The 25,976-nt window shown below is 41.0% G+C and overlaps 1 protein-coding gene across 2 annotated transcripts in view; it reads right to left on the bottom strand.

Moving 5' to 3' along the window:
* Window positions 1-1,376: 1,376 nt before the first annotated feature.
* Window positions 1,377-25,976, bottom strand: part of TNKS (tankyrase) — a 227,929-nt gene continuing 203,329 nt past the window's right edge. Inside the window, exons 21-28 of one of the 2 annotated variants that reach the window (XM_050801079.1) lie at window positions 25,741-25,861; window positions 24,165-24,262; window positions 22,656-22,730; window positions 21,661-21,766; window positions 21,033-21,219; window positions 17,477-17,633; window positions 11,781-11,835; window positions 7,037-7,120 (exon numbers count right to left, since the gene is read on the bottom strand). In XM_050801079.1, the coding sequence (XP_050657036.1) occupies window positions 11,782-11,835; window positions 17,477-17,633; window positions 21,033-21,219; window positions 21,661-21,766; window positions 22,656-22,730; window positions 24,165-24,262; window positions 25,741-25,861 (798 nt within the window). In that variant the 3' untranslated portion in view covers window positions 7,037-7,120; window position 11,781. Of the gene's footprint in view, window positions 7,121-11,780; window positions 11,836-17,476; window positions 17,634-21,032; window positions 21,220-21,660; window positions 21,767-22,655; window positions 22,731-24,164; window positions 24,263-25,740; window positions 25,862-25,976 lie in introns of both variants that reach the window. The other variant, XM_050801078.1, reaches the window with a different exon arrangement.

Below are 25,976 nucleotides of genomic sequence, written 5' to 3'. Positions count from 1 at the left end.
CGCTGTTTTATATTCCACTTGCTTTTTGTGCACAATTCAGATAATTTCTATTTCTATAACCCTTTCTATAACGCCTTATTCCCAAAACTGTCCCCGCTATAATTTCCCTTTCTAAAACCAAAAGGCAACACCTGATTCTAATGGCATTCAGAATCTGATTGTCGTGTGAGACACTGACATAAAATCATGTGGCAGAGTCAAGTCTGTGTTTTCATTCTTGCTTAAACACTGAAACTCCATCTGTGATTGGTGATTGGTACATAGCAACTGGTAATTAATCTTTTTTTTTTTTTTTTTTTTTTTTTGAGATGGAGTCTCGCTCTGTCCCCCAGGCTGGAGTGCAGTGGCGTGATCTCGGCTCACTGCAAGCTCCACCTCCTGGGTTCACGCCATTCTCCTGCCTCAGCCTCCCGAGTAGCTGGGACTACAGGCGCCCGCCACCATGCCCGGTTAATTTTTTGTACTTTTTTTTAGTAGAGATGGGGTTTCACCATGTTAGCCAGGATGGTCTCGATCTCCTGACCTCGTGATCTGCCTGCCTCAGCCTCCCAAAGTGCTGGAATTACAGGCATGACCCACTGTCCCCAGCCATCTGGTATTCAGTCTTATAGTGGAAGGCATTCTGAGATATAACATAACTAATTTAACCACTTCTAGTTTCACTTCCTCACCTGCAAAACAGAATTAAAAGGCCAGTTTTGCAAAGTTTTTGGGGTTAATGAAAATGTATGTATACAAAGTACTTGGTTCATGTAGGGCCTCAGTGATGGTTATTGTTATTTGCAGGGTTACTAGAGCACTTCCATTTATTTATGTCTCTTTGTCGCTCTGACAATGCCTCTGGCAAAAGAAGTTAATGTTCAGATAAAATTCTAGTTTCAAATTTGCTATGTAATGGATCCCTAGGCATGGAGAAAGAAGAGGGGAAGAATGGAAGGACCTTCTTAGTCCTCTGCTCCAGGCACTGTGCTAGGTAGTTAATACTGTTACATGAAGTGGGTGTTCTTCCCCTCCCTCTCCCCCAAGAGGTGGACAGGGTGAGTCTCTGAGCAATCATGTTGTGCAAGGCCTCTGGGCTGCCTTTGGACCCGGCATGAGGTCTGACTCTAAGGTGTCAGCCTGTTTAAGAGATATTTCTGAAAGGAACCCGTGTTGCTCCTGCTATCGCAGAAGTTATTCATTAACTCCCATGTGGGCTGAGAGGTGAGGATAAGTCACTTAAAACCCAGGTCTCACGGGAAGATGGAGAGGGAGGGTTGGTATTTGTATTCTGACAGTTTTTTCAGGTCAGTTGTGTTAAGGTTGGTCAGGCAGAAATGAACAAGCAGGGCAAAATGAAAATACTTAAGAGTTAACTGCTATCCACACAAGTGTATTTTAAAAATGGTTTTATTGAATATTAATCAATTACAAGTACAGTGAGCTAGACATTAAGCCAAAGCACAATTGCAGGTTAAATATAATCACAAAGATGTCTTAAATAGAAACCCGCCAGGCAGGCAGGTTACGTTCCTTGATGCCTTCCTTTGGAAAGAAGTGGAGGGGGAGGGAAAAAGGACTTCTATTTCAGGTGACAAGATGATGATGACCAGAGGAGTTTAACATGCTGTAGGTGATTTTCCATGACCAAATCTGTTGGAATGCCAGACTTAGAAAACCAAACAATGAAAAAAACCAGCATGCTCAGTTACATTTGAGTTTCAAATAACGAATGCTTTTATCATAAATATACGCCAAATATTGCATGAAACATTCTTAAGCGAAATTGTTTCTCTGAAATTCAAACTTAACTGGGCATCTTGTACTTTATCTGACAATCCTACAAATAGATAAATGCAAAAAAGAGAGGAAAGGGGGTTGGAACCCCTGCCACTGGTGGGTCACACAGAGACTAAAAATAAAAACAACGCCAATAATGAACCAAAGAGTCACTACACTGGTTACTTACACAGACTAACATCACAATGAGAAAATACAATTACTACTCTGAGTGCTGTTGCCGGGCAACACTCCACATTTCCTCAAAGCTGGTTTTGTAAATGTTTTGAGAAACCTTGATAAAAGTACCTTTTTAGTTTGTAGGTATCAAAGACAAATATTACTACTACAAAGATAAGATGAGCTTGAAACCATGGGAGCAGAAGCAGGTGTTATATGCACATGAAGAGTTTAAATGTTTGGTGTCATGGAGACGATGTTTACACAGTCAAGGTCATCTTCTAGGTCTAGGCTATTGGCCTCAAAGATCTGTGTTCTTTCCTAACTTTGACTGCGCTTTCTAGCCTTTCATCCTGAACTTTGGGAGGGGTGCACGGGTGTGTGAGGGACACCCCACTACCAGGGTTCAACTGCATTTCTCTGCAAACACTCTGAATCAACACAAGGGCTTTCAGGGCTGCCTGCAGAAATGGGTAGACTGATAAAAAAGAAATCACAGAACAATCTGAATTCTGGAACGTGAGAGAAACCTCTTTGAAAGGATGGGTGGTAGGGCAGGTGCGAAGATGTGACAAGTAAAGCAAAAAAGTGTGAAAGAAGGAAAAGCAGAAATGCAATCTACGGTGTGAATGTTATTTCAGAGGAGGCAGAACTCTGGCAATGTATACAACTGGTCATACTACAACCGTATTTGGCCGTACAAAGTATATAAAATCTTTAGCTTCCTCTAGGTTTTCACTTAAGTATAACCATAGTTTACATTTTAAAACAATTAAAAAACACAGCTTGCATATCACTCATATTCTACAATGTATCACAGCGGTTGTTGTATCCCCACATACACAATTGAATAGGCTTTGAAATCTTTCCAGCATTTCTCCAAACCAGAAATCTGGTAGCTGAGGAATTTCCGATATGGAGAAATTGAAATGGATTAATTTTAATCAGCTCCATTGCATGTAAGGGAATATTACTTATGAAATATACCATCATAAAACAAGATGAACAGGTATGAAACACATGGAGACATGGCCGACTCACTGACACACCTTTCAAACACTAAGAAATGGGACTACAATGTTTTATTTATTAAAATATAAAAGGTTAAAAAGTTTCTGCCATAGTTAAGGCTTTCTAGAGGAGAAAAATTTAATTGTCTCTTAATAGCAGAATGCACACGTTGCTGAAGAAGCCTCATGTTTTAGAGTAGTATTTTTTTAATGCATTTCCTTTTCATATGCTAGATGTGTACAATAGCTCAAACATCACTTTCACAATTATTCTTTTCACTTCTCTGTCACTGATCTGACACTAAACAAATTTAACTTTACTCTTTAAATACATTTCTGACATGAAATCCTAATGTCAGCTGTGAATACCTGCCAAATTAGTAAGGTCTATAGCCTTCTGTGAGATAATTAGTCCAACAGAAAACACAGTAAGAAGGCTATTTGTCACAGATACCACACAAATGGGATTCGGACACAATAGGGGAAAGGTGCTTGAAAATACACACCACTTCTGTTTGCAAGGCCATTTACAGGAATCCAGATAGTGCACGTTTAAAAAGGCGGGGGTGGGGACAATGCCCAATAACCCTTCGTGCGATTGGGAGAGACACTGAAACAGAGAAAACTTAGACAACGTATTGCATTCTAATGCCGTTCTCCAGCATAAATCAAATTTTTATTTTATTTTTTGTAAAACGGATACAATAATAGAACGTTAACCTACATTACTTTATTTGCTTGCCATATTCAGGCATTTCTCTGTATATTTCAATGCACTTTGCTATTTTGAGAGCAAAGGGAAATCAGTCTAGCCACTAAATCAAGCTCAAAGGATTATGTATAAGGATGCTATTTCGTGAAAACATCCTAATGTTGATTCTACTTATGCTGCTTGAAAAGCTAGAAACTCCAAACTCCACGAAGGAAAAGGAAAGCAAGAATCCTGGTCGCACTGCTGTTATTTTGCATAGAATCAAAACTCTGGGTTCCATGCTGTCATTTGTTAACAAAGCGGCAGAGTGTTCTGAGCAAAGCGCATGAGGCCTAATACCCATTCCTGGTTGCGATACAAAAACTAAGAGGTATCTGGTCTCCTTTTTTTAAGACCCAAGATGAGGGAGGAGAAAATGAATGGAGTCAAAGGTCATTGCTGGAGCTCATTTTAATTCCAGACTAGTAATTTAGGGAACAGGGAAGGAGGTCAAATACAGGGAAGGAGGTCAAATACAAGGAGAAAATTTCAGGACCAGGGCACTTAATTTATGCCTGAGTCAAGTATCCAGTTGGCCAACAACAGGTAAACTGGCACCATCAGGTCTGCAGAAGCCCTTTAGTTTTGGAACTTGGGTCAAGCTGGTGGAGACGTTCAGATTCTTTCTTCCATGTGGTTAGGGAAACAGAGGGGCCATTTTGGGGTAGGCCTAATTGGATGATCCTAACTTGCTAGTATTTCTATATGGTACATATACAAAAAATAAAAGACTTCGGCCTAATTTAATGCCATGCTTTTATATTGGAAAGGGTTCTTCATACAGCTACAGATGAAAATCCCAAATGTAATCAACTTTTGCTAACTTTTGAGTGCACTCATGATGACCTTTGGTTTTCAAGTTCTGAAAAAAATGTATTTGGCTCCTGTGATATATCCATTAACCCACTCTCTTAAGCAGATGAGTAATATATGCACACTCTTTCAAGAACTACTATATACTTGAATCATTATAAGACAAGAAGCACCGCAAATGTCTTCCTTACACAGTACCTTCACCTGGCACACAGAACATGAGACACAGAACACTGGCAGTTTAAATATTGAACCACAGTTTAACTTCTCAAGTGTAAGGACCAAGATGAAAACTGGCGCATCCATTAATCTAGTTAGTATGATGGAAACAACATACAACCACAGTTAGGTAGTGGTTTATCTTTTTAATGAAGCTATAAAGCTTTCCATATCTATATCATATTAACTCTTTTACTTAACTAAAAATCACAGCTGTATTTACCATTTTAAACTACGTCTGGGGAAGGTAAGTAATACACACTTGACAGCTACTGAAAACTATACAGATGGCAATTTCTTCAACCCTTTGTTACAGCAAAAGAGAAGTAAAGAGGGGGAAAAAATCCCTCTTCATGAATATCAACTCTCAAAGCTTCATATGGAATTCCAGTGCTATTAAACAAGTAGCCAAGACACACACACCCAGCTTGGGTCACTGAAACTTCAAAAGAAGCAAAAACTGAGGCGAATTCTTGATTTAATTTTGAGCACCCATGCAAGATTCAGCTACAAAAATTCAAACTAGTCTGGATGCCCAGTTCCAGCACTGGGTTGAAGCCAAAATGAAAGCAAAATGTGTGTATTTTAAGAGTCTATGTCTAGAAGTTTTGCATGTAACCATTTTACTTTGCTTCAGGAGATTAAAGGAGGTCACAGCTTAATCACCTTGCATTAAACCCATCGTTTTCAGGGCTTTAAATTGCAACGGCAAGTTTGTGTCACACTGTCTTTCCCGTTCCTCCTCGTGTTTGTATTTCTTTTGCTTCAAAGCAGAGTAGTTGCACAGTATATCAAGTAAATAAGTTAGTGCACTCAATTCATATTCAGTTAAGGTGAAAAGGGCAAGTGTAAGAACTATTTAAGGGATACTTTTTTTTTTATAAATGTCAATGGCACTTGGTAAACGTTGATGAAAATAAACAGCAATTTCACAAAGAAAATTGTATGGTATTTCTTTCTCACCTTCACTTAAAAAAATAACGGAAAGGGCTTTGGTTTCCATTTTTGTTCTCCTTGTCTAAATACACTAAGTAGTTTGAAGTAATGGTTCAAAAATTTAATGCAAGGATCTTTATGAACTATTTGAAGCATGCCACTCAAAATAAACCCCAAATCTGGAGTAAACAAAAAAGTCCTTGCATTTGTGTGTTATCTATCCACTATTCGGGTCTGAATCCCAGCTTTCTCAACTAAAGAAACAATAAAGTGGTATTTTTGTGACTCTAATGAAGTACAGGAATTTCACTGACTTTTGAAATAAGGCAGCTAATTTGGAGGGAGGGGGTAACAATCCCAGCAGTACAGATTAAGGGAAGGGAAGCATTTACTTTTTGGAGGCATCCCCTGGGTCCACTGGGGCTGCAATGATACAGAACCACACGCTCTTCATCCTCCTTAATGCAGCTCCTCCTTCACAGTTCCCCAGTTTTTTCACCTTGGAACTCAAGCCTGTGTCAGCCTGCATCTCCAGTACTGTCCCGAAGACCTCTGTGGCAGGCTTGTATTGGACAGAGCAAGTGGCCTTCACCGGCTTTGACTTCTCTGAATTTAGGAGTTCCTAAGTCAGGTTGGTGTTTGTACCCTTCCCTTGTAAGATAGGCCGATTCATAAAGGGATACTAAAACTTGATGTTTTTTCCTTTTCATCTCAATTTATGTTAATGAGATGTGCAGCTACAGAGAACAATAAAAAAATTTTTTTAAAGTGGAAACTGAATCTTGCTCAGCCAGAAGCTTGGGTTGCATTGCTAATGATTTTGTCAGCGTGACTTTGTGCAAAATATCCTCAAGAAGGCTCTGGCTCATTTTCAAAGTAACCAAAAAAAACCCACAAAAACCAAAAAACAAACAAACAATAGCCAATGATGCATGTCTGGCAAATCAAAAACAAGCCTGTCGCCTGTCATATGTGTATATTTGTTATATACACGTGTCATGCATAACAAAACAAATGTAGTGTGTGAATCGTGAACATCTGAAAAAGCATTGGTTATGTTTTCTTATTTCCCATTTCCAAGTCTAGATCAAAGTGATCTTGTTTTAGAAATGGATAATTGCAATGAAAATGAGCCTGAGATATGTTAAAAGGCCGCCCCTGTAAACATTTCCTCAAAGGGAACAGTAGCAGTTGAGTATGTATCAGTTACTCATACTATTCATCACTATAGCAATGCTTTATAAAAGACAAACAGCTTATTTCTAGGCTGTCAGGGACTTCTCGAATATTGATGTTGTTGTGAGAAACAATCCTCTGTAATCCAGTCCCAGGCTGAATCTGATCCGGCTTCACCAGCAGGCATTCACTAGGTCTTCTGCTCTGCGGCTGTTGCGGTCTGGGAAGGGGCCTCTGGCTTCATGATCTGGTAAGTGATGAGATACTCTGGGTATGCCTAGGAAGGACAAGAAGAAAAACAGATCACGCTTCTAGTAGGCACAATATTAAAGCCTTACTGAATGTGGAAGCCTCAAAGGCTGTTAATCGTGACCAATATTCTATATAGACTCAGTCTCTTAATAGGCGCCTGAACAATTTGGAGGTTCACCTACTTAACTGTAGATAAATGTGTATAAACCCTACAATCTAGAAAACTGAATGTTACTTCTACTTTGAATACTGTAAATTAAACTCCATTCATCCCTTATTAGAGAGCCATGTGGCATAAGTAGGGAAACTGAGGCCCAAGGCAGCACTAATATCTTTCTTTTTCACCTCACAGAGCATTAGTGTTGTCACACAGTGTGTGTTCAATAAAAGCTTGCTAAATGAAAGAAAAATTTTGCCAAATCAAATCCAAATTAATCATAGAAGATGATGTAACCCACTGAGCTAGAAGGAATACAGGTGAGATGTACCGAGTCACCAATAACCTAGAAACAACAGTTTGGGAACAATTTTTAAAAACTGACTACTCAAAGGCATCATTTACAGGAAAGATAGGGGCTCCAATTTAGACTGGCCTCCTTCATATTCTCTTTCTCTTTTTTCTTGCAATCAGTAAAACACGAGGCTGTGTCTGGAATGGGAAGAGCACTTCTTGGTGGGAGCAGGAAAAAGGCTGATCAGAGGAAGCTGCTGAAAGCCTCAACCAGAAATCGCCATGAAGGCAGCAATTTGGAAGGAAAGGTAGGACACCCCTTAGTGAGCAGACTACACAGGAATTCTTCAGCCCTAACTATCACATGATGATGAAGCTAGACTCAGTAGTTCAGAGTGGTCTGTGACTAAAAAAAAAATTCTTGGGTGAGCAAAGTGTTTTGGGGACCAAAAATAGTTTGTTCAATGCTGACCAACAAATTGCTTGCATATAGATACAGGATAAGATAATAAAAAGAATGAAGGACAAGTAAAAACTGAACTTTAATATTTAAAATGTAGAAATAAACATGTGATAGATTTACTGAATAATTTATAGCTATACCCCTTGACTTGGGAGACAGAAACATACAGCAGACACATACAGCTGTGCCTCAGCTCTCCTCATCTGTAACTATTAAGATATAATATTAGGATTATATCCTAACATTTAAAATTAAGTATTTTATATTTAATAATATTAGGATTTTTGTGAGATAATATTTAATATTAATGTTAGGCCGGGTGCGGTGGCTCACGCCTGTAATCTCAGCACTTTGGGAGGCTGAGGTGGGCGGATCACGAGGTCAGGAGATTGAGACCATCCTGGCTAACATGGTGAAATCCTGTCTCTACTAAAAATATAAAAAATTAGCCAGGCGCAGTGGCGGGCGCCTGTAGTCCCAGCTACTCGGGAGGCTGAGGCAGGAGAATGGTGTGAACCCGGAAGGCGGAGCTTGCAGTGAGCCGAGATCGCGTCACTGCACTCCAGCCTGGGCGACAGAGCGAGTGAGACTCTGTCTCAAAACAAACAAAAAAAATTAATATTAGAATTTTTGTGAAATATTTAATATTAATGTTAATATTTTAATAGGATGTTTGTGAGATAAATTTAATATTAGTGTTAACATTTAGTAATATTAGGATTTTTGTGAGAACTAAATGCAAAAGTCTTAGAAGAGGTTTGACATAGTAAGGATCTATTATTGTTATTCTTTTTATTAGTATTATTCATTAGAGAGTACTCCCTCCTAAAAGGTCTCAGCAAGGACTTTAAAAAGAACAAAAAATATTAATATGTTAAGTTCTGTCTATATATATATGTAAGGAATCATTCATAATATTATTTTCCATAATTCCAGTCTGCTCTGATTTTAGTTAAAAATAGCAACAGTTTCTATTTTAGTACATTTGGTGGGAAGAAACCAAGATTGAGAATCTCTCCTGACTTTCCAATCTGAAGTCTCAGTAACCAGTTTGTACTTTTATTTCTGTGAGAATATTATAGTTTCTCACAAAAGAAACTATTTGTAGTTTTTTTTAGTAGAGACGGGGTTTCATCGTGTTAGCCAGGATAGAACACATGGTGTGAGACGTGGACCCTGCTGTGAAGGAACTTACCATGCAGACAGACAGAAACAGGAGAAAGGTAAAAAGAACACAGGCTGGCAAATGCTGAGTGTCAAAAATGAGTGGACACCCACTCCTACTTCCTTTTGTCCCAGTGAAGTTTAATATCTATAATACTTTCTATGACACATTATTTTACTTGCGGAAAAGTTGTTGAAGCAAAGGAGTCAGTGCCAATGTCTGCATTTAGGTAGCTCATGATTTACAGTGATCCCTGACACACATCCATTTTAGTCAGGCAGATTCTAAGATTCTAATGGCATGAATTACTTAGAGGTCCTTATCAAAGTGCTCCCGGTTCCTAATGATTAGGCTACCGAATTGTTTCTGTGTGCCCTTTAAGATACTAATTAATCACATCACAGTCCAGAGGATTAAAGGCAAGGGAATTACTAAACTGCACAACTAGAACGGCCTAAGATGAACCAAAAACCATCATTTTCTGTCAAGTCACTTTAAATCCACACTGGTTATACAAGCATATTTTGTGTGTGTGTGTGTGTGTGTGTGTGTCTGTGTGTATGTATGTGTTTAATACAAAACTACTTTTGCTAACTCATTTTCTGAAATTTCTTCTTAATCCAAATCCCTAACACTAAAATTTAAATTAAAATACTCTCAGTTTATGTCTCATAGAGGTGAGGAAGGGACCGTCATGCTCTCTTGAATGATTCTGTATGTTTGGAAACCATTTTCTATTAGAAATCATTCTCTTCTATAGTCTTTTCTTCTCTGGTTAAGTAATTCTGCCTTGTTCACATCAGTTCAGTAAAGTAGGTGAAATCTCTGGAGCAGAGAACACCTCGCCTTCATGTCTAATGTGAAGTTTAAAGTACAACATATACAAATACCACTGACAGCTTAAGTCCAATCATATGTTATAATCAGAGCCTTTTTTCTTTCCAAGTACAGTTCAGTTAACCTTCAATGTATCTTTTCAATCTTAAAGAAACAATCTCACCAATAACAAATACTACTACTCAAATCAATCCTCAATCAAAAACACATCAAACATTTGTGTGTTTTTGAAAGTGTTAAACGTTAAGAGTGAAAGATGATTTAGAGTATGACTAAGGAGAATGAAATAAAAGTTAGCAAAGGAAAACTTCCCTATAAAATCAGCAAAAACTGCTCATGAGAAAGTAATTAGTAGACACTATAGTTAACATGATCCATGTGTACAAGTATACCTGAATACGGAAGCGCAATTATCCTCTCCTGAAATAAAATAAAGGCTGAGTGCATTTCATTATTCAAGCTTTTTTTCTTTCAAATAAGTTTTGTACTAATCACTCTCTAAAATTATTTCATGAGACTCTGACTAAATTATCAAGTCAAATTTTACCTGGGAGATGGTTAATCAGTAAATTTCAGGAAAGTAAACTTATACTTATCTTCTAAGTGTTCCTTATTATTTCTTTGTACCCAACTATGAAAGAAATATTTACTACTACAGATAACTTATATTTAAAATACATCATAAAGAGAACTGAAACCACTCATTAATGCCCAGTGATAACCATCTTATGTTGTGGGTGAATCAGAGATAACTTATAGTATACTTAAAATATATGGTAAAGAGAACTGAAACTACTCATTATCACCCAGTGATAATCATATTCTTATGTTGTGGGTGAATAAATCACTCATTAATACCTGGTGATGACCATATTCTTATGTTGTGGGTGAATCTATCTTTGGTATATATTATATAAATGTTAAAAAATACCAGACATATGAATATATTAAAATTTATTTAACAATTCTACTTTTGCTGAATATTTAGGTTGTTTAAATTTTTTATTATAATCAAGACAGTGACGACTATCCATATATTCATGTATATAGTGTGTGTGTGGCTATCACTAATTATTCCAATACAAATTTCTAGAAGTATAATTACTGAATAAAAGTAAAAAAAAGCATCTTCTCTAGAAGTTTAAGGTTTATGATTTAAACAGAAAAACATGACAAACTTATTCCTTCCTTTTTAAAAACTTTTTATTTGGAAACAGCTGCCAACTTACAAGTAAGTTGCAAAAATTAAAATGGTACCAAAAATAGCAGCTACATAACCTTACCCAGATCTACCTTTGGGAAGGTTTTATTTATCTCATTTATCATTTGCACCTTCCCTATCTCTGTAGACTAGATACATCCACACCCACACACACTCCTGCACACATACACAAACACACATGCATTTTCCCTGAAACTTTTACAAGTTACATACATCATCATGGTCCTTTATCCCTAAATATGCTAGTATATATTTTCTAAGCATAGAGATATTGCCTTACGTAAGTACAGAATCAACCTTATAATTTTACATTGATATAATCCTTTCATTTAATATCCATATTCCAATTCTGTCAGTTGATCTAATAATGTACTTTCTCTTCCAATATTGGCTGCAGTCTGGGGGCAGAAAGATCGTTTTCATGTCTCTTGGGCCTCATGTCATCTGGGAAGTTAGCACTGCCTTTCTCTGTCTTTTAACACTTTGGAAGAATACAATCTTTCCACATTAAAGAAAGTAAAACATTCCTCATTTTGATTAGACTTACATCATGTATTTTTGGCTGGAATGCTGCAGAGATGTCGTGCCTTTAGTGCATCCACCTAGAGAGACAATATAAGCCTATCTGTCCCTCACTGGTGATGTTGATTTTGATTATCTGGTCAAGGCATTGTCCCCTTTCTCCAATATATAATGACTACTCCCCCCAGCCCCCTTTGAAAGTAAGTTTGTAGTAAGAATATCATGCAAATATTCTTCTTCTTAGTGGAATAATCCCCATATTTAGCATCCATTAATAATTCCTGCCTGGTCTAATAATGGGTACATGATGAGTCCCATGTCATCCCTCCCTCTCTCCTTCCCTGTTTCTCCCTCCTTCCCCCCTCCCCTTCCATCCCTCTTTCTCCCTCCCCCATCCCTCCCCCATCCCTCTGCCTATCCCTTCTTCCCTCCCCCCTCTTTTCTCCCCCCCCTTCTCCCTCCATCCCTCTCTCACTCCCTTTCCCTCCCTTTCTACCCTTCTTTCCCTCTGCCTCCCTGTACCTCTTTCTCCCCTCTCTCTTGCTCTCCCTCCCTCCACCTCTTTCCCTCACTGCATGCTCCTCACTCATTCCCTCGTCCCTCTCTCCCACCCTCTCTGTTCTCCCTCCCTCCCACCCTCTCTGTTCTCCCTCCCTCTTTCCCTCCGTCTCCCTTCCTTCCATCTCTCCCTACATTCCTCCCTCTCACTCCCACCCTTCCTCCCTCTCACTCCCACCCTTCCTCTCTTTCTCCCTCCCTTTCTTCCGCTCTCTCTCTCCCCCTCTTCCTTCCCCTCTCCCTTCCTTCCTCTCTTTCTCCCTTCATCCCTCTCTCCCTGTCTGTCCCTCCCTTCCTTCCTCTCTCTCCCTCCTTTCCTTCCTCCTTTCTCTTCCTTCCTCTCTTTCTCTAGCCCTCCCTCCCTTCCCCATCTCTCTCCCTTCCTCCCTCTCTCAATTCCTTCCTCCTCCTCTTTCTCCCTCCATTCCTCCCTCTTTGTCCCTCCTTCCCTCTCTCCCTTTTCTCTCTCCCTCCATTTTTCTCTGTCCCTCCCCGTTCCCTCCCTTCTCTCTCTTCCTCCCTACTTTCCTCTCTCTCCTTCCCTTCCTCCCCACCTTCCTTTTTCTCTCTCCTTCCTCCATTCCTTCTTCTTTCTCCCTCCATTCCTCCCTTTCTCTGTCCCTCCCTCCCCTTCTCTTTCCATCTTCCTCTCTCTCCCTCCCTTCCTTCTCTCTCTCAACGCCTTCCTCCCTTTCTCCCTCCATTCCTTCCTCTTTATCTGTTCCTCCCTCCTTCCCTCTCTCCCTGTCTTCCTTTCTCTCCCATCCTTCCTTCCCCTCTCCCTCCTTTTATTCATCTCTCTCCCTCCCTTCCTTTCCCTCCCTTTATTCGTCTATCTCCCTGTTTTCGTTCCTCTCTCCCTCTCTCACTCCATCCCTTCCTTCTTCTCTCTACCTCCCTTTCTTTCTCATTCCCTCCCTCCCTACCTTCTTCTCCCTCTTCCTTCCTCTCCCATGTCTTTTGCTCTCTCCCTCCCTTACTGCCTCTCTCCCTCCCCACCTTTTCTCTCCCTCCTTTCCTTCCTCTCTCCCTCCCTTTGTTTCTCACTTCCTTACTCTCTCCTTCTCTTCCCCCTCCCTCTCTCTTCATCATTTCCTCCCTCCCATCCTTCCTCTCTCTCCCTCTTCCTTCCTCATTCACTCCCTCCCTCCTCCCTCTCTTCCTTCCCTTCCTCCCTCCCTTTCCTTCCTCTCTCTCTCACTCCTTCCCCCTCTCTCCTTCCCTTCTACCTGTCCCTCCCTTCCTCCCTCCATTCCTTCCTCTCTCCCTCTCTGCCTCCCTCCCCATCTCTTTCTCACTACCTTCCTCTGTCACCCTCCCTCTCTTCCTCTCCCCTTCCTTCCTCTTTTCCTCCCTCTCTCTCTCCCTGCCTTCCATTCTCCCTCACTTCCTCTCCCTCCCTTCCTTCTGCTCCCCTCAGTCCCTCCCTCCTTTCTCCCTCCTTTCCTTCCTCTCTCCATTCCTTCTGCTCTCCCTCCCTTTCTACCTCTATCTCCCTCCCTTCCTCTCCCCTTCATTCCTCCATTCCTCCCTCTTTCTTTGTCCCTCCTTCCCTTCCTTCTCTCCCTCTCTTCCCTCCCTTCCTTCCGCTCTCCCTCGCTCTCTCCCTTTTTCTCTCTCCCTTCCTCTCTCTCTCTTCCTCCCTCCTTCCCTTCCGCTCTCTAGCTCTCCCTCCCTTCCTCTTTCTCCCCCCTTCATTCCCCCTCCCTTCTCCTCTCTTCCTACCTTCCTTTTCCTCTCTCCTTCCTCCAATCCTTCGTGTCTCGCACTCTAGCCCTCCCTTCCTTCCTCTCCCCCTCCCTCCTTTCTTTCCTCTCTCTCTCTTCTTCTCTCCCTCCTTTCCTCTCTTGCTCCCTCCGTTGCTTCCTCTCTCGCTTTCTCCCTTGCTTCCTCTTTCTCACTGTTTCTCCCTTCCTTCCTCTCTCCCTTTCTCCCTTCCTTCCTCTCTCCCTTCCTTCTTTCCTCGCTCGCTTTCTCCCTTCCTTCTGCTCTCTCCCCCTCACTGTCCCTCCCTTTCTCCCTTCCTTCCTCTCTCCCTTCCTTCTTTCCTCGCTCGCTTTCTCCCTTCCTTCTGCTCTCTCCCCCTCACTATCCCTCCCTTCCTTCTTTCCTCTCTCCCTTCCTTCCACTCTCCCCTTCTTTCCCTCCCTTTATGTCTCTCTTTCCCTCCCTTCCTTCATCTCTCCCTCCCTTCCTCTCTCCCTCCTTCCCTTCCTTAGTCTCTCTCTCCCTTTCCCTCCCTCCCTCTCTCAATTCCTTCCCCCTCCTCTCTCACTTGCTCTCTCTCTCCCTCCCTTCCTTCTGCTCACACTTGCTCTCTCCCTCCCTCCCTCATCTCTTTCCCCATCTCTCCTTCCCTCTGTCTCCCTTCATCCCTTCCCTGTTCCCTCCCTTCTCTCTCTTCCTCCCTACCTTCTTCTCTCTCCTTCCTCCATTCCTTCTTTCTCCCTCCATTCCTCCCTTTCTCTGTCCCTCCCTCCCCTTCTCTTTCCCTCCATCTTCCTCTCTCTCCCTCTTCCTTCTGCTCTCTCTCCCTCCCTACCTTCTTCTCTCTCTTCCTTCCTCTCTCAATCCCTTCCTCCCTCTTTCTCCCTCCCTTCCTCCCTCAATCCCTTCCTCCCTCTTTCTCCCTCCCTTCCTCCCTCCTTCCCTCTCTCCTTCCCTCTCTCCCTGTCTTCCTCTCCCTCTCCCTCCCTCCTTTCTTGTCTCTCTCCCTGCCTCCCTTCCTCTCCCTCCCTTTATTCGTCTCTCTTTCCCTCCCTTCCTTCCTTTCCCTCCCTTTATTCATCTCTCTCCCTCCCTTCCTTATTCTTGCTCCCTCCCTCCCTTCCTCACACTCTCCCTCTCCCTCCCTTCCTGTCTCTCGCTCGCTCCATCCCTTCCTTCCTCTTTCTCCCTTCCTCTCTCTACCTCCCTTTCTTTCTCATTCCCTCCCTCCCTTCTTCTTTGTCTCTCCCTCTCTGCCTTTCATGTCTTTTGCTCTCCCCCTCCCTTCCTTCCTTTCTCTTTCCCTTCCTGCCTCTCTCCCTCCCTTTCTATCTCCTTCCTCCCCACCCTTTCTCTCCCTCCTCTCCCTCCTTTCCTTCCTCTCTCCCTCCCTCCCTTTCTCACTTCTTACTCTCTCTCCTTCTCTTCCCTCTCCCTCTCATTCCTTCCCTCCCTCTATCCCTCTTTCTATCCCACCCTCCCTCCCTCTTCCTTCTACCTCTCCCTCCTTCCCTTCCTTCTCTCTGCCTCCCTTCCTATCTCTCTCTACCTTCCTCTCTCTGTCACCCTCCCTCTCTTCCTCCCTTTCTCTCTCTCCCCGCCTTCCATTCTCCCTCACTTCCTCTCTCCATTCCTTCTGCTCTCCCTTGCTCTCTCCCTCCCTTTCTACCTCTATCTCCCTGCCTCCTTTCCTCTATCTCCCTGCCTCCTTTCCCCTTCCTTCCTCCATTCCTCCCTTTCTCTGTCCCTTCTTCCCTCCCTTTTCTCTCTTCCTCCCTTCCTTCTGCTCTCCCTTGCTCTCTCTCTCCCTTTTTCTCTCTCCCTTCCTCCCTCCTTCCCTTCTGTTCTCTAGTTCTCTCTCCCTCCCTTCCTCTCTCCCCTCTTCATTCCCCCTTCTCCTTCCCCTTCCGTTCTCTAGTTCTCTCCCTCCCTTCCTCTCTCCCCTCTTCATTCCCCCTTCTCCTTCTCCCTTCCTTCCTTCCCCCTCTACTTTCCTTCCTCTCTCCCTTCTTTCCTTCCTCCCTCCTTTCCTCTCTCTTGCTCCTTCTGTTCCTTCCTCTCTCGCTTTCTCCCTTCCTTCCTCTTTCTCACTGTTTCTCCCTTCCTTCCTCTTTCCATCCCTTCATCCCTCTCTTTCCCTCCCCTTTCCTTCTTCCCTTTCTCCCTTCCTTCCTCTCACTTTTTCCTCCCTTCCTTCCTCTCCCTCCCTTCCTTCTTCTCGCTCCCTCCCTTCATCTCTCTCCCTCCCTTCATCTCTCTCCCTCCCTTCCTTAGTCTCTCTCTCTCTCCCTTTCCCTCCCTCTCCCTCCCTCCCTCTCTCTCATTTCTTTTTTTCTCTCTCCCTCCTTCCTCTCTCCCTCCCTCCCTTCCTTCTTCTCCCTCCCTACTTTCCTTCTACTTTTTCTTCCTTGCTCTCTCCCTCCCTCCCTTCCTCTCTCTTCCTTCCTTTCTCTCTCTCCCCCTCCCTCACTTCCTTCCTTCCTCTCTTCTCTCCCTCCCTTCCTTCTTTCCTTCCTTCCTTCCTGTCTGTCTCTCTCTCTCTCCTTCCCTCCCTTCCTTGGTTTCTCTGTCTCTCTCATATACATACACATGTTTAATGTTTATATTGATACTTACCCATAAATTTACATGGGTGTATACACACACACATACATACACGTTAGAAATCATGAGATCATAGTAATATTTCTAATTTCAGTTCATCCTTTGAGTCTTTCTTACCTTCTCCATTCCATATTTGTATGTCCCTTCTTCTACTGTGAGAACTTTGGCTCCTCAAATCAATACATCAACACATCCATCCATGTGCTCAATCCTATAATATACCTAAGAGTTTCACTGTTTTGCCCACAGTATCACCATCAACAGATTTACTAAAAGGAGTTCAGGATTCCTTTGTCAGTCTTCCCCCAACAGCATTCCCTACCCTGCCCATGACTGAAGGCATAGTGTAAAATACTGTTTTCATAGGTTACGTATATTTAGTTATTTCCTTCTTTATTTTTTCTTTTAGCGTAGTTACAGTATTCATTTGAAGTTCAGTAACATTCAGACAAATTGGTTTTGGTTTTGGACCAATCCTGTGGCGTGTACACTCATGCAGACCCACTGATAGCAGCCGCCCCGGCATGCTGTGCAGCAAGTGGCACAAGACATCCGCTCCCAGCCGCAGGCCTCCCAACAGTGCGAGGGCCCAAGCCTCTGTCTCTCGGCTGCCCTCTCGCTCACATGTGCGAACAAGCCTGTGTTACGTGGCGGACAGCTACTAATGGCTTTTATGTAAAAAGTTGATGTCAAAGAATTATTTTGATCCCTTTATTTTGTATCTGAAGTAATTAATACTAGCACACTGTGTGGTGGATATTTCATGGAAAGATTTTCTCAAGTCTTACACGGTCTCTGTGCTCTGTTGACATGTTTGTGAACGTGGTTATGCTTGCTTGATGAGTAACATACCTGTTCTCCTCTGTAGATGACGTACTCAGCATATGCCAGCCCATTGACGCTCGGTCGACCAATGACTGAGTGGTGCCCTGGAGGCGCGTGGGCCATTTTCATGGTGCTAAACTGCAGAAAGGATTTCCCAAGGGTCACTCTACAGAAGAGCATTTGTCTAAGGAAGAAGAAAAAAACAATGCTTTGAAGGAAGCTTTAAATCTTACAATAATAGAACTGCTAGGTCTATTAATTTTTTAAAAATTTAACATAAGGCAAGCTAATTTAAATGTCATTTTCAGATGTATGAGTAGGAATGGAATTTGATATAATGATTTACTATAAACAGGTACCAGACTCAACAGTTACACTGAAAAGTTTAAGGTAGTTTTGCTATGGCTTAGGAATCGGCCTTAGAAAATGCCTGCCAGTAAGTTTGGCCTGGTGGAAAAAGGGAAGAAAAACAGAGAAAACCTGAGCTCTTGCATGGATAGGGAGGTGGACAGTGAAGAAAATAAGCTGATGGAAACAACAGCTGAAATTAAGATTGGGTTTATTCATTACGTGGAAAAAAGTAGAAACTGGGATGAGATAAATAGTAATAAAAAAAGTGGATCATGAACAAAAGTACTTAGCTTAAATGTACGGCTGAAAATCACATTAGTCTGGGCGGAACACGAATTAGAGCAGATATTAAGTATCACAGGGAAAGAAAGGCTGACTGGGAAGAAAGTCTATTATATATACTAGGGGTTAGCAAACTATAGCCCATGGGTCAAGCCAGCCTGCCACCTGTTTCTGTAAATACCGTGTTACTGGAACACAGCCATACATGCATTTACATATAGCCCATGGCTGCTTTTGCACTACAAGGGTAGAATTGAGTTACTGTGACAGGGATTGTATGACCTGCAAAATCTAAAATGATTATTATATATCCCTTAAAGAAAATGTCTGCTAATCTCTAATATAAGCAATAAATATTTTTACAAATTAGTACAATTGATAACACCGTTAAATGTAAACAGTTATAATGCAATCAAATTGTTTTTAGTAATGGAATATAATCTTTGTGTTATAACCAGAGATTTTATTTTGAGTCAACTAAAATTTGTGCTGGATCCAGGATAACTGGGTCTTACCCGGACTGGCTTTTTGAGTTGGATGCTAGTGATGATCCTCTGGGATGCCGGCCTGGTCTACTATATTCTCCTGCAGGTCCCAGAGGAAAGGGCTTTGCTCTCTATCAGAAGGCGGCTTTTTTGTGCTCCATCTCTACATTTGTGGCAGTGGTATGTTGTCATTAGATTCTGTGTGCTCCTAGTCTATTATGACACACAAAGCTGAACCTGACAGGCTTCTGCTTCTGCCCCAGGGATCCCCTGTTGCTGCTGAGGCAGGAGGTGATGTGAGACCTGCTCAGCCAGCCGTGAGCTGCAGATGGGCAAGTAGAGAGCTGGCTCAAGTCTGCTCACTGGCTTGCCTGGTGCATTGTGGTGCATTCTGCAGATGCAGCAGCCTAAATGGTAGGGGTGCCAATTAGCCCTGGGGGCAAATTTTGGCAAACGCAAGACAGGAGCCAGCAGACAAATTCATCTCTTTCTCTCACTGATATACTACTGTTGTGAGATGCCGTAGTTCATACAGTCTCTCTGGAGATGCTTCATGGACTGAGCAATTGACTGCCCTCACCATGAGACTGTGGCCAACTCATTAAGGCACCTCACTGTGGTTGCTCTGCTGTCTTCTCCACTTCAATTCTTTTAGGGCCCTCATTCCTGCTTCCCTGGGGCTGCGCTGGCCAATCAAATACTAGTCACATGCTTTTGCTTTAGGGTCTGTTTTCTAGAAATCCTGGCTAAGACTTAAACTTGTGTGTCTAATTTTAATAAGTGATTGTTAAATCTTCACTGAGGTTCACTTTTATTGCTTATTTAGGTTCATTTTTGTCTCCAGAGGAATTAAGTTTGAAGCATAAAAAAAAAAAATTTTACATGCTATATATATACTTGAAAATTTCTCTGTATTCCTTTTTCTTTTGAGACGGAGTCTCACTCTGTCCCCCAGGCTGGAGTGCAGTGGCGCAATCTCAGCTCACGGCAACCTCTGCCTCCTGGGTTCACGCCGTTCTCCTGCCTCAGCCTCCCCAGTGGCTGGGATTACAGGCACCTGCCACCACGCTCGGCTAATTTTTTTTTTTTTGTATTTTTAGTAGAGCTGGGGTTTCACCGTGTTAGCCAGGGTGGTCTTGATCTCCTGACCTTGTGATTCACCTGCCTCGGCCTCCCAAAGTGCTGGGATTACAGGCATGAGCCACCATACCCAGCTGAAAATTTCTCTGTATTCTTAATCACAGAGGTCTTAATGGGAGGAAGTTTCCTTCTAGACATATGACATCCAACTCAGAATGGCTGATGGCAATAATTTTTTCAAAACACAACTGAGAGATAAGTTTTAAGGTCAATAATCACAATTTCAAAGTTATTGGGGCTCTTTTTTTCCCCTCAGAGATCCTTGTCCTAAAATTATTTGGGTCTTTTTAAGGTCTTAACCAAATTACAAAATATTAACCTGGCTTGATAAAAATAATGCATTTGGTAAGTTTACAGAGAAATGTAATAAATCCCAATCTTTGCACAGTATAATTATTTTGTGTTTTTTCATTGCCAAGGAAAGGGACAGTATTTTTTTCACCACTGACATCAGAGAGAGCATACCATTATTCTCTCCAATTTTTGAGTTTTAAAAGCCTATTAACATGGCCAATGTTCATTTGTTTGCTATTGATTCCAAAGTTGATATTTTAAGTTGCCAACACTAATTATGTATCCTGCCTTAAAACAACATCATCGTCAGCGACATCAGAAGTAAAGAATCTACCTTTTCATAGAAGCACGTCTTTGTTCAAATGTGACTAGAGCTAGTGGTTCTTTGTTCTACAGAACTCATCCTTAGCCTTAACCTACTATGATTACAAAGCAAGAAACTTTTCTTAGGGTTCACTTAACCCTAGGGAGAAAGCCAAGACGCAGGGTGTTTTATTATAACCCATGACTGGAGGACATATACCTGGTTTTTACCCCGGCTTATCTGCTCTGTTGTTACTGCTGTTAGGGAAGAGGCTGATCAGCTGTTCCCACCCATTCCCAGAACCAACGGGATTTCCTGGGATGCAAGACTGAGGATAACCTGTGACTTCTGCAGAGCCTGATAAAACAATCTGGGGCTGGGCATGGTGCCTCATGCCTGTAATCCCAGCACTTTGGGAGGTCGAGGCAGGCAGATCACAAGGTCAGGAGTTTGAGACCAGTCTGGCCAACATGGCAAAACCCCATCTCTACTAAAATTACAAAAATTAGCCAGGCGTGGTGGCAGGCGCCTGTAATCCCAGCTCTGGGGAGGCTGAGGCCGGAGAATCGCTTGAACCCGAGAGGCGGAAGTTGCAGTGAGCTGAGATTGTGCCATCGCACTCTAGCCTGGGCCACAAGAGCAAGACTCCATCCCATAACAAACAAAAAACCCAATTTGGTTCATGACCTGGGGGTGGCAAACGATACACTAATAGCAAGATGCTTACCTGTGACATATATAGCACGACCTGTCTTTGTGTGTAGGGCAGCCTGTTCCTCCTCCAATTCCATAAACATATTGGTTGCTTTTTGAGGAGTTTTCAGCAAAATAAATCCCAGCTCCAAACATTCCTCCTATGTATGCATGTCGCTCATCAAACCCTTTATGAATAATGGCATTAATGAAAGGAGAACCTAGAAATACGAAGATAGAAAGACTCATTTTTGAACACTTTTCTAGAAGCTCAATTACCTGCAAACTGTTTGCATTGGGCAGGTTAATATTAAGAAATGAATAGTGTATAAATGAAAAGTAGTTCCTAAGGAGCCCTATTATACATAATAATGTACTAGTACTAAATTACAACAAAAATAATTCACTAGGTGGCTCAATTTGCAATTTAAGTTCTAAAATAATTTTAGCTCAATTATTTTCATTGTAAATGCACTGAAAAGTCTGTACTAATGTGTGATACGTTAGAAAGCTGGTACCAAGAAGTAATTATTTGAACAAAATAATCAAAACAAGCCATTTTTAATACAACCCTATTATAGTCAATTTAACATAGGTTTTTCATTTTACTGACTCCTGCAAAGGCCCAGGGAGACGTCCACCATCACGGCCATGCTGCTCACCATGAAACAACATGCGCTCATTGTGATGGTTGTGATTCTCCTCAGACACTTCCTTCTGTCGGTGGCAGAACCGCTCCCTCAACTTCTTGTTGACAACTTTTTGAATCTTTAAGGATGAAGAAGAAAGAAATATTATCAGTGAAATGTGCATTTATGATTTAAAATGAAAAGTATGTTTCCCTTTTAGGAAGGTCCTTTTTTATTTTGCTTAAATGTAAAAGTGATAAAGCTACCGTGTCAGTGTAATTCAGAAAATACTCTAGCTGTTACTGACATAATTTTCAGTTACAGTTTTTGTTATTTTATACCAGACCTGGCTGTTACCTCTAAATCAGGATTTAAAAAAAAAAAAAAAAGGTAAAAAGGTTATATTTAGGCTCCTCCCCAGACTTAATAAAGTTTAGGAGATGGGGACGTATAAATCTGTATTTTTTTTTAAAAAGTTCCCTGGGTTATTCTGATGTGTACCAGTATAACTTTCACAGGTCTGTTAACTCAAAGGGTTAAACCCGTTATCTACAGATTTTATTCATCTTCATGATACCACTTTGTAAAAAGCTTGAGTCATCTGTTCCATATTAAAAATTAAGATACTGAGATTAAGAGATATATGTATTCTGGGGTAATTACTGGTTCAATAAGACTGAAGATCCAGGACTTCGATGCAACTTTCAAATGATAAAAAACATTATTGTTAGCTATGGCCTGTATTTGTGGATAAGCAGGGAGACAAATATCCATGTACGTATCACTAGTACAAGCTGATTTAGCCTCCTGTTTGTAGCTTTGGTGTTTTCAGAATGTCTCTATTTTTAGTGACGTATTGTCTTGGGGAGTTAGAGATATCGTAGTGAGAAGAGTGGTATCTGACTTCAGGGCAATAGGTGATGAATTATCTTTCACAATTTGACTTAATGAACTTTTTTCATTGTCTAGATTTGATTTTTCAGCAAGCCTTGCAATCCAGTTTTCACCATGAAACTTCAAAAACTTACTCGAATGACATTGTATCTGTTGAAGATGCCGCCAGCATTACCACCATCTCTGTGTTCTCGAATTGTACTTTGCATCTATAGAACAAAATAACTAATTTTATAAAAACATCCCAGTGTGTAATTCTAGACATTTCTTCCAATTTTATTGTTTCATTGATGAGTCTAAAATTCGGTATTAATAAAAGGAGTTCACTACAAATTAATGAATAAGTTTAGTGGATAAGTATTTCTGGTGAGAAAATAATTTCAAACATAAATATTAAATTTATGCACTTTCTGTTTACTTTTAAATAAAAGTTCTGAAAGTTTTCTGTAAACACAATGGGGAAACATAAAAAAATCACATTAAGTCATCTACAATTACTATCTTATTGAGAAGAAGAACTAACACTCTGATTAAGTCAAACAAAAACTTCTTACGTTCAATTAACAAATGCTAAAAATAAACAATTTTTTAAAAATAAATATTTGTTCTGTAGGTGAAATATTCCATATTATCTCAACAGTCTTCAGCTTGGGATCGATCTCTAAGTATATTTACACAGACCAGGGGAATTTGACTCTAAGGTACTACTAAAGGGAGTAACTTTCTTCTGACTACTCTCTAAATTAAAAATAATTGTGGAAAAGAAAAATGTTTTAAAGATCTAAATTTCTCAGAGAATTAACTCAATAGAATGAATTCTCTTCCTTACTGCTCCACTTGTGAAGAGTCACTACATTTTTGACATTATTATCAAAATGTACTAACTGCTAAGAGAAGAATCAGGTAGTAAGACACTGGACCCCGTGGTGCCTTCCTGATGCACTAAGTATGAGCTGAAATACAGCCCTGGGGCCATGGTCCTGAGTTACCTAATGCAAGTTCCTAGCCTGGGAATGAAAATAAAATGAGTACTAATTAAAAAAAACAAACACGAATTTTACTTATAACAATGGTATTAGGCTGTTTGTTTATGCATAAACCGTCAGTGGAGTGGGAGTCTCACTGGCATCTGACCACCAAGAGGGTCACACAGCCTTCATAGGGGCTCAGAAAAACTGACTGGAGAAATGAAATGTTATGCAGAATAATGAGGCAGACCCAGAAGCACACGTGACGATTAGGCATATTATTTTACTGTCACATTTATAACTGCATAAAAACAAGGATGAGAACATATTTGCTCTCTATGAAGCAAGAGTTTTTCATTCTATGTCATTCTTAGGTGGCACTATAACAATATAAGAAAACAGTTCTAATAGGCTCCTTATTTTGCATGAATTTCAAGAAAATCTCCAGAATAAAAAGACAGATGGGCCCCGTGCATTAGAAAACCCAGGCTTTGATGTGAAAACCATGTGGTGCTGTCATATTTTAATTTTGGCAATATTCTACCACAGTGGCTGAGAGAGACTGATTAATAGGCACGTGACCACAAGGCAATGTAAGACGAGGTTTCTTCCAGAAAAACAGGTTTATCCACAGATTTCAAGAAAAGCAAATGAAAGATTTCTGATGTATATTACCTCTTCTTCCACTGACTGATATTCTTTATCTTCTGGAGCAAGATCCAGCAAAATCGTCCCCTGATTAACACAGTGAAAAGTCAAATAAGGATTGGTGCCTGTAGGAGAGAAAAATTAACATATAAAACAAAAGTCTGCACTACTTAGGCTCTATTTTAGAAAAAAGGATTCATAATAAATAATTGATATTTTGGAACAAACCTAAACTATTTGCAATTTGAACCTGATAAATTTGGTTACTTTAAACAAATATACTCAAGGACAGGAGAAAAAACAATAAAATGTTTGAGGATCAATTTTATCTGTTCTTTTTTTTTTTTTCTTTGAGATGGAGTCTCGCTCTGTCGCCCAGGCTGGAGTGCAGTGGCCCGATCTCTGCTCACTGCAAGCTCCGCCTCCCAGGTTCACGCCATTCTCCTGCCTTAGCCTCCCTAATAGCTGGGACTACAGGAACCCACCACCACACCTGGCTAATTTTTTGTATTTTGTTTAGTAGAGACGGGGTTTCACCATGTTAGCCAGGATGGTCTCAATCTCCTGACCTCGTGATCTGCCCGCCTCGGTCTCCCAAACTGCTGGGATTACAAGCGTGAGCCACCGTGCCTGGCCCAATTTTATCTATTGTTATAGAGTTTCTTGTACACACTGCAGAGTTCAACAAATATTTGTTGAATTAAACTCTATCATGAACATACATGAAGCTATATCTGACACAAAAGAAAAACATGCACTGACATCACAATATAGTCAGACCTAAAATATAAAATTATCCTCTAAAAACTCTTCTAAGATGGCTTGAAATAGCCACTTACAATTGCTTTAAAATACATTATCTTTGTTAGTTTCATGGATGAACTAAAATACAGATAAATAAGCAAGACTCAAGCACAAAATCTTCCAGTGTGAATTTCACATCACTCTTGTAATCTGATTAGGTCTATAGATTCTCTTTCCTTGCTTTCCTATAGTGAAAGTGCTTCTAACAAATAGAGAAATGAATAAAAACAGAAGGTAAAAAGGCTTGTAACAGCAAAGTAGAATGGAAAAAGACAAAGATGACAGTCATGTGGGGGGAGGATGGTTCAAGTTAAGAAAGGTTAGATTGTGAAAAGCCATGTTAGGAATGTTCAATTCTATCCTAAAGGCAACAGGATTCTATTAAAGGGATTTAAGCAAGGGAGTGATATGATCATATAATCATTTTGAAAAGACTGTGTTCACATTGTAGAGAAGGTACTGGAAGGAAGCAAATGTAAAGGCTGGAGATAAACCAAGTGGTTGGGATAGTCCAGGAGACAGAATGGTGGCTTGGATCAAGTGACAGTCATGGGAAAGGACAGAAGTACAGAGATTCCAGAGAAACTGAGGATACAAAGTGCTGGGAGAGAGGGAAGACTGACTCAGATTTTTCCAGCTACAGGGAGCACGAGGCCAATAACTGAGATGGGGAAGGGACAGGAGGTACAATAGTTCAGTGTATGGTTCTGGGGTCAGACAGGCTGAGTTCAACTGTCAGCCCCAACACTTACCTTGTACCACTGATTTCTGAAATTTGTTTTCTTTCTGAATAGCTTACCTTGTTGTCCACCTAAAAGTCTTTCTACTCCTTTGATTAATTTGTGGCGGTGCCCATATGCATTGATGCCTATTTCTTTCAACTCTTCATGACCCATATCAGCCAACACATCTAGTGTAATCTGAAAAATGAAACAAAATTACTTGTGAAATCTTTAACAGTTCTTCAGAGGACAAAAGCTTTTCCAATTGTCTACAATGCTATGAGTACCATGCAAATTAATAAAATTATTTTGT

Source organism: Macaca thibetana, chromosome 8 (genome assembly GCF_024542745.1).
Source record: "Macaca thibetana thibetana isolate TM-01 chromosome 8, ASM2454274v1, whole genome shotgun sequence".
Classification (NCBI taxonomy): domain Eukaryota; kingdom Metazoa; phylum Chordata; class Mammalia; order Primates; family Cercopithecidae; genus Macaca; species Macaca thibetana.
The sequence above is the reverse complement of the archived record's forward strand: the minus strand, read 5'-3'. Positions and strand labels throughout refer to the sequence as shown.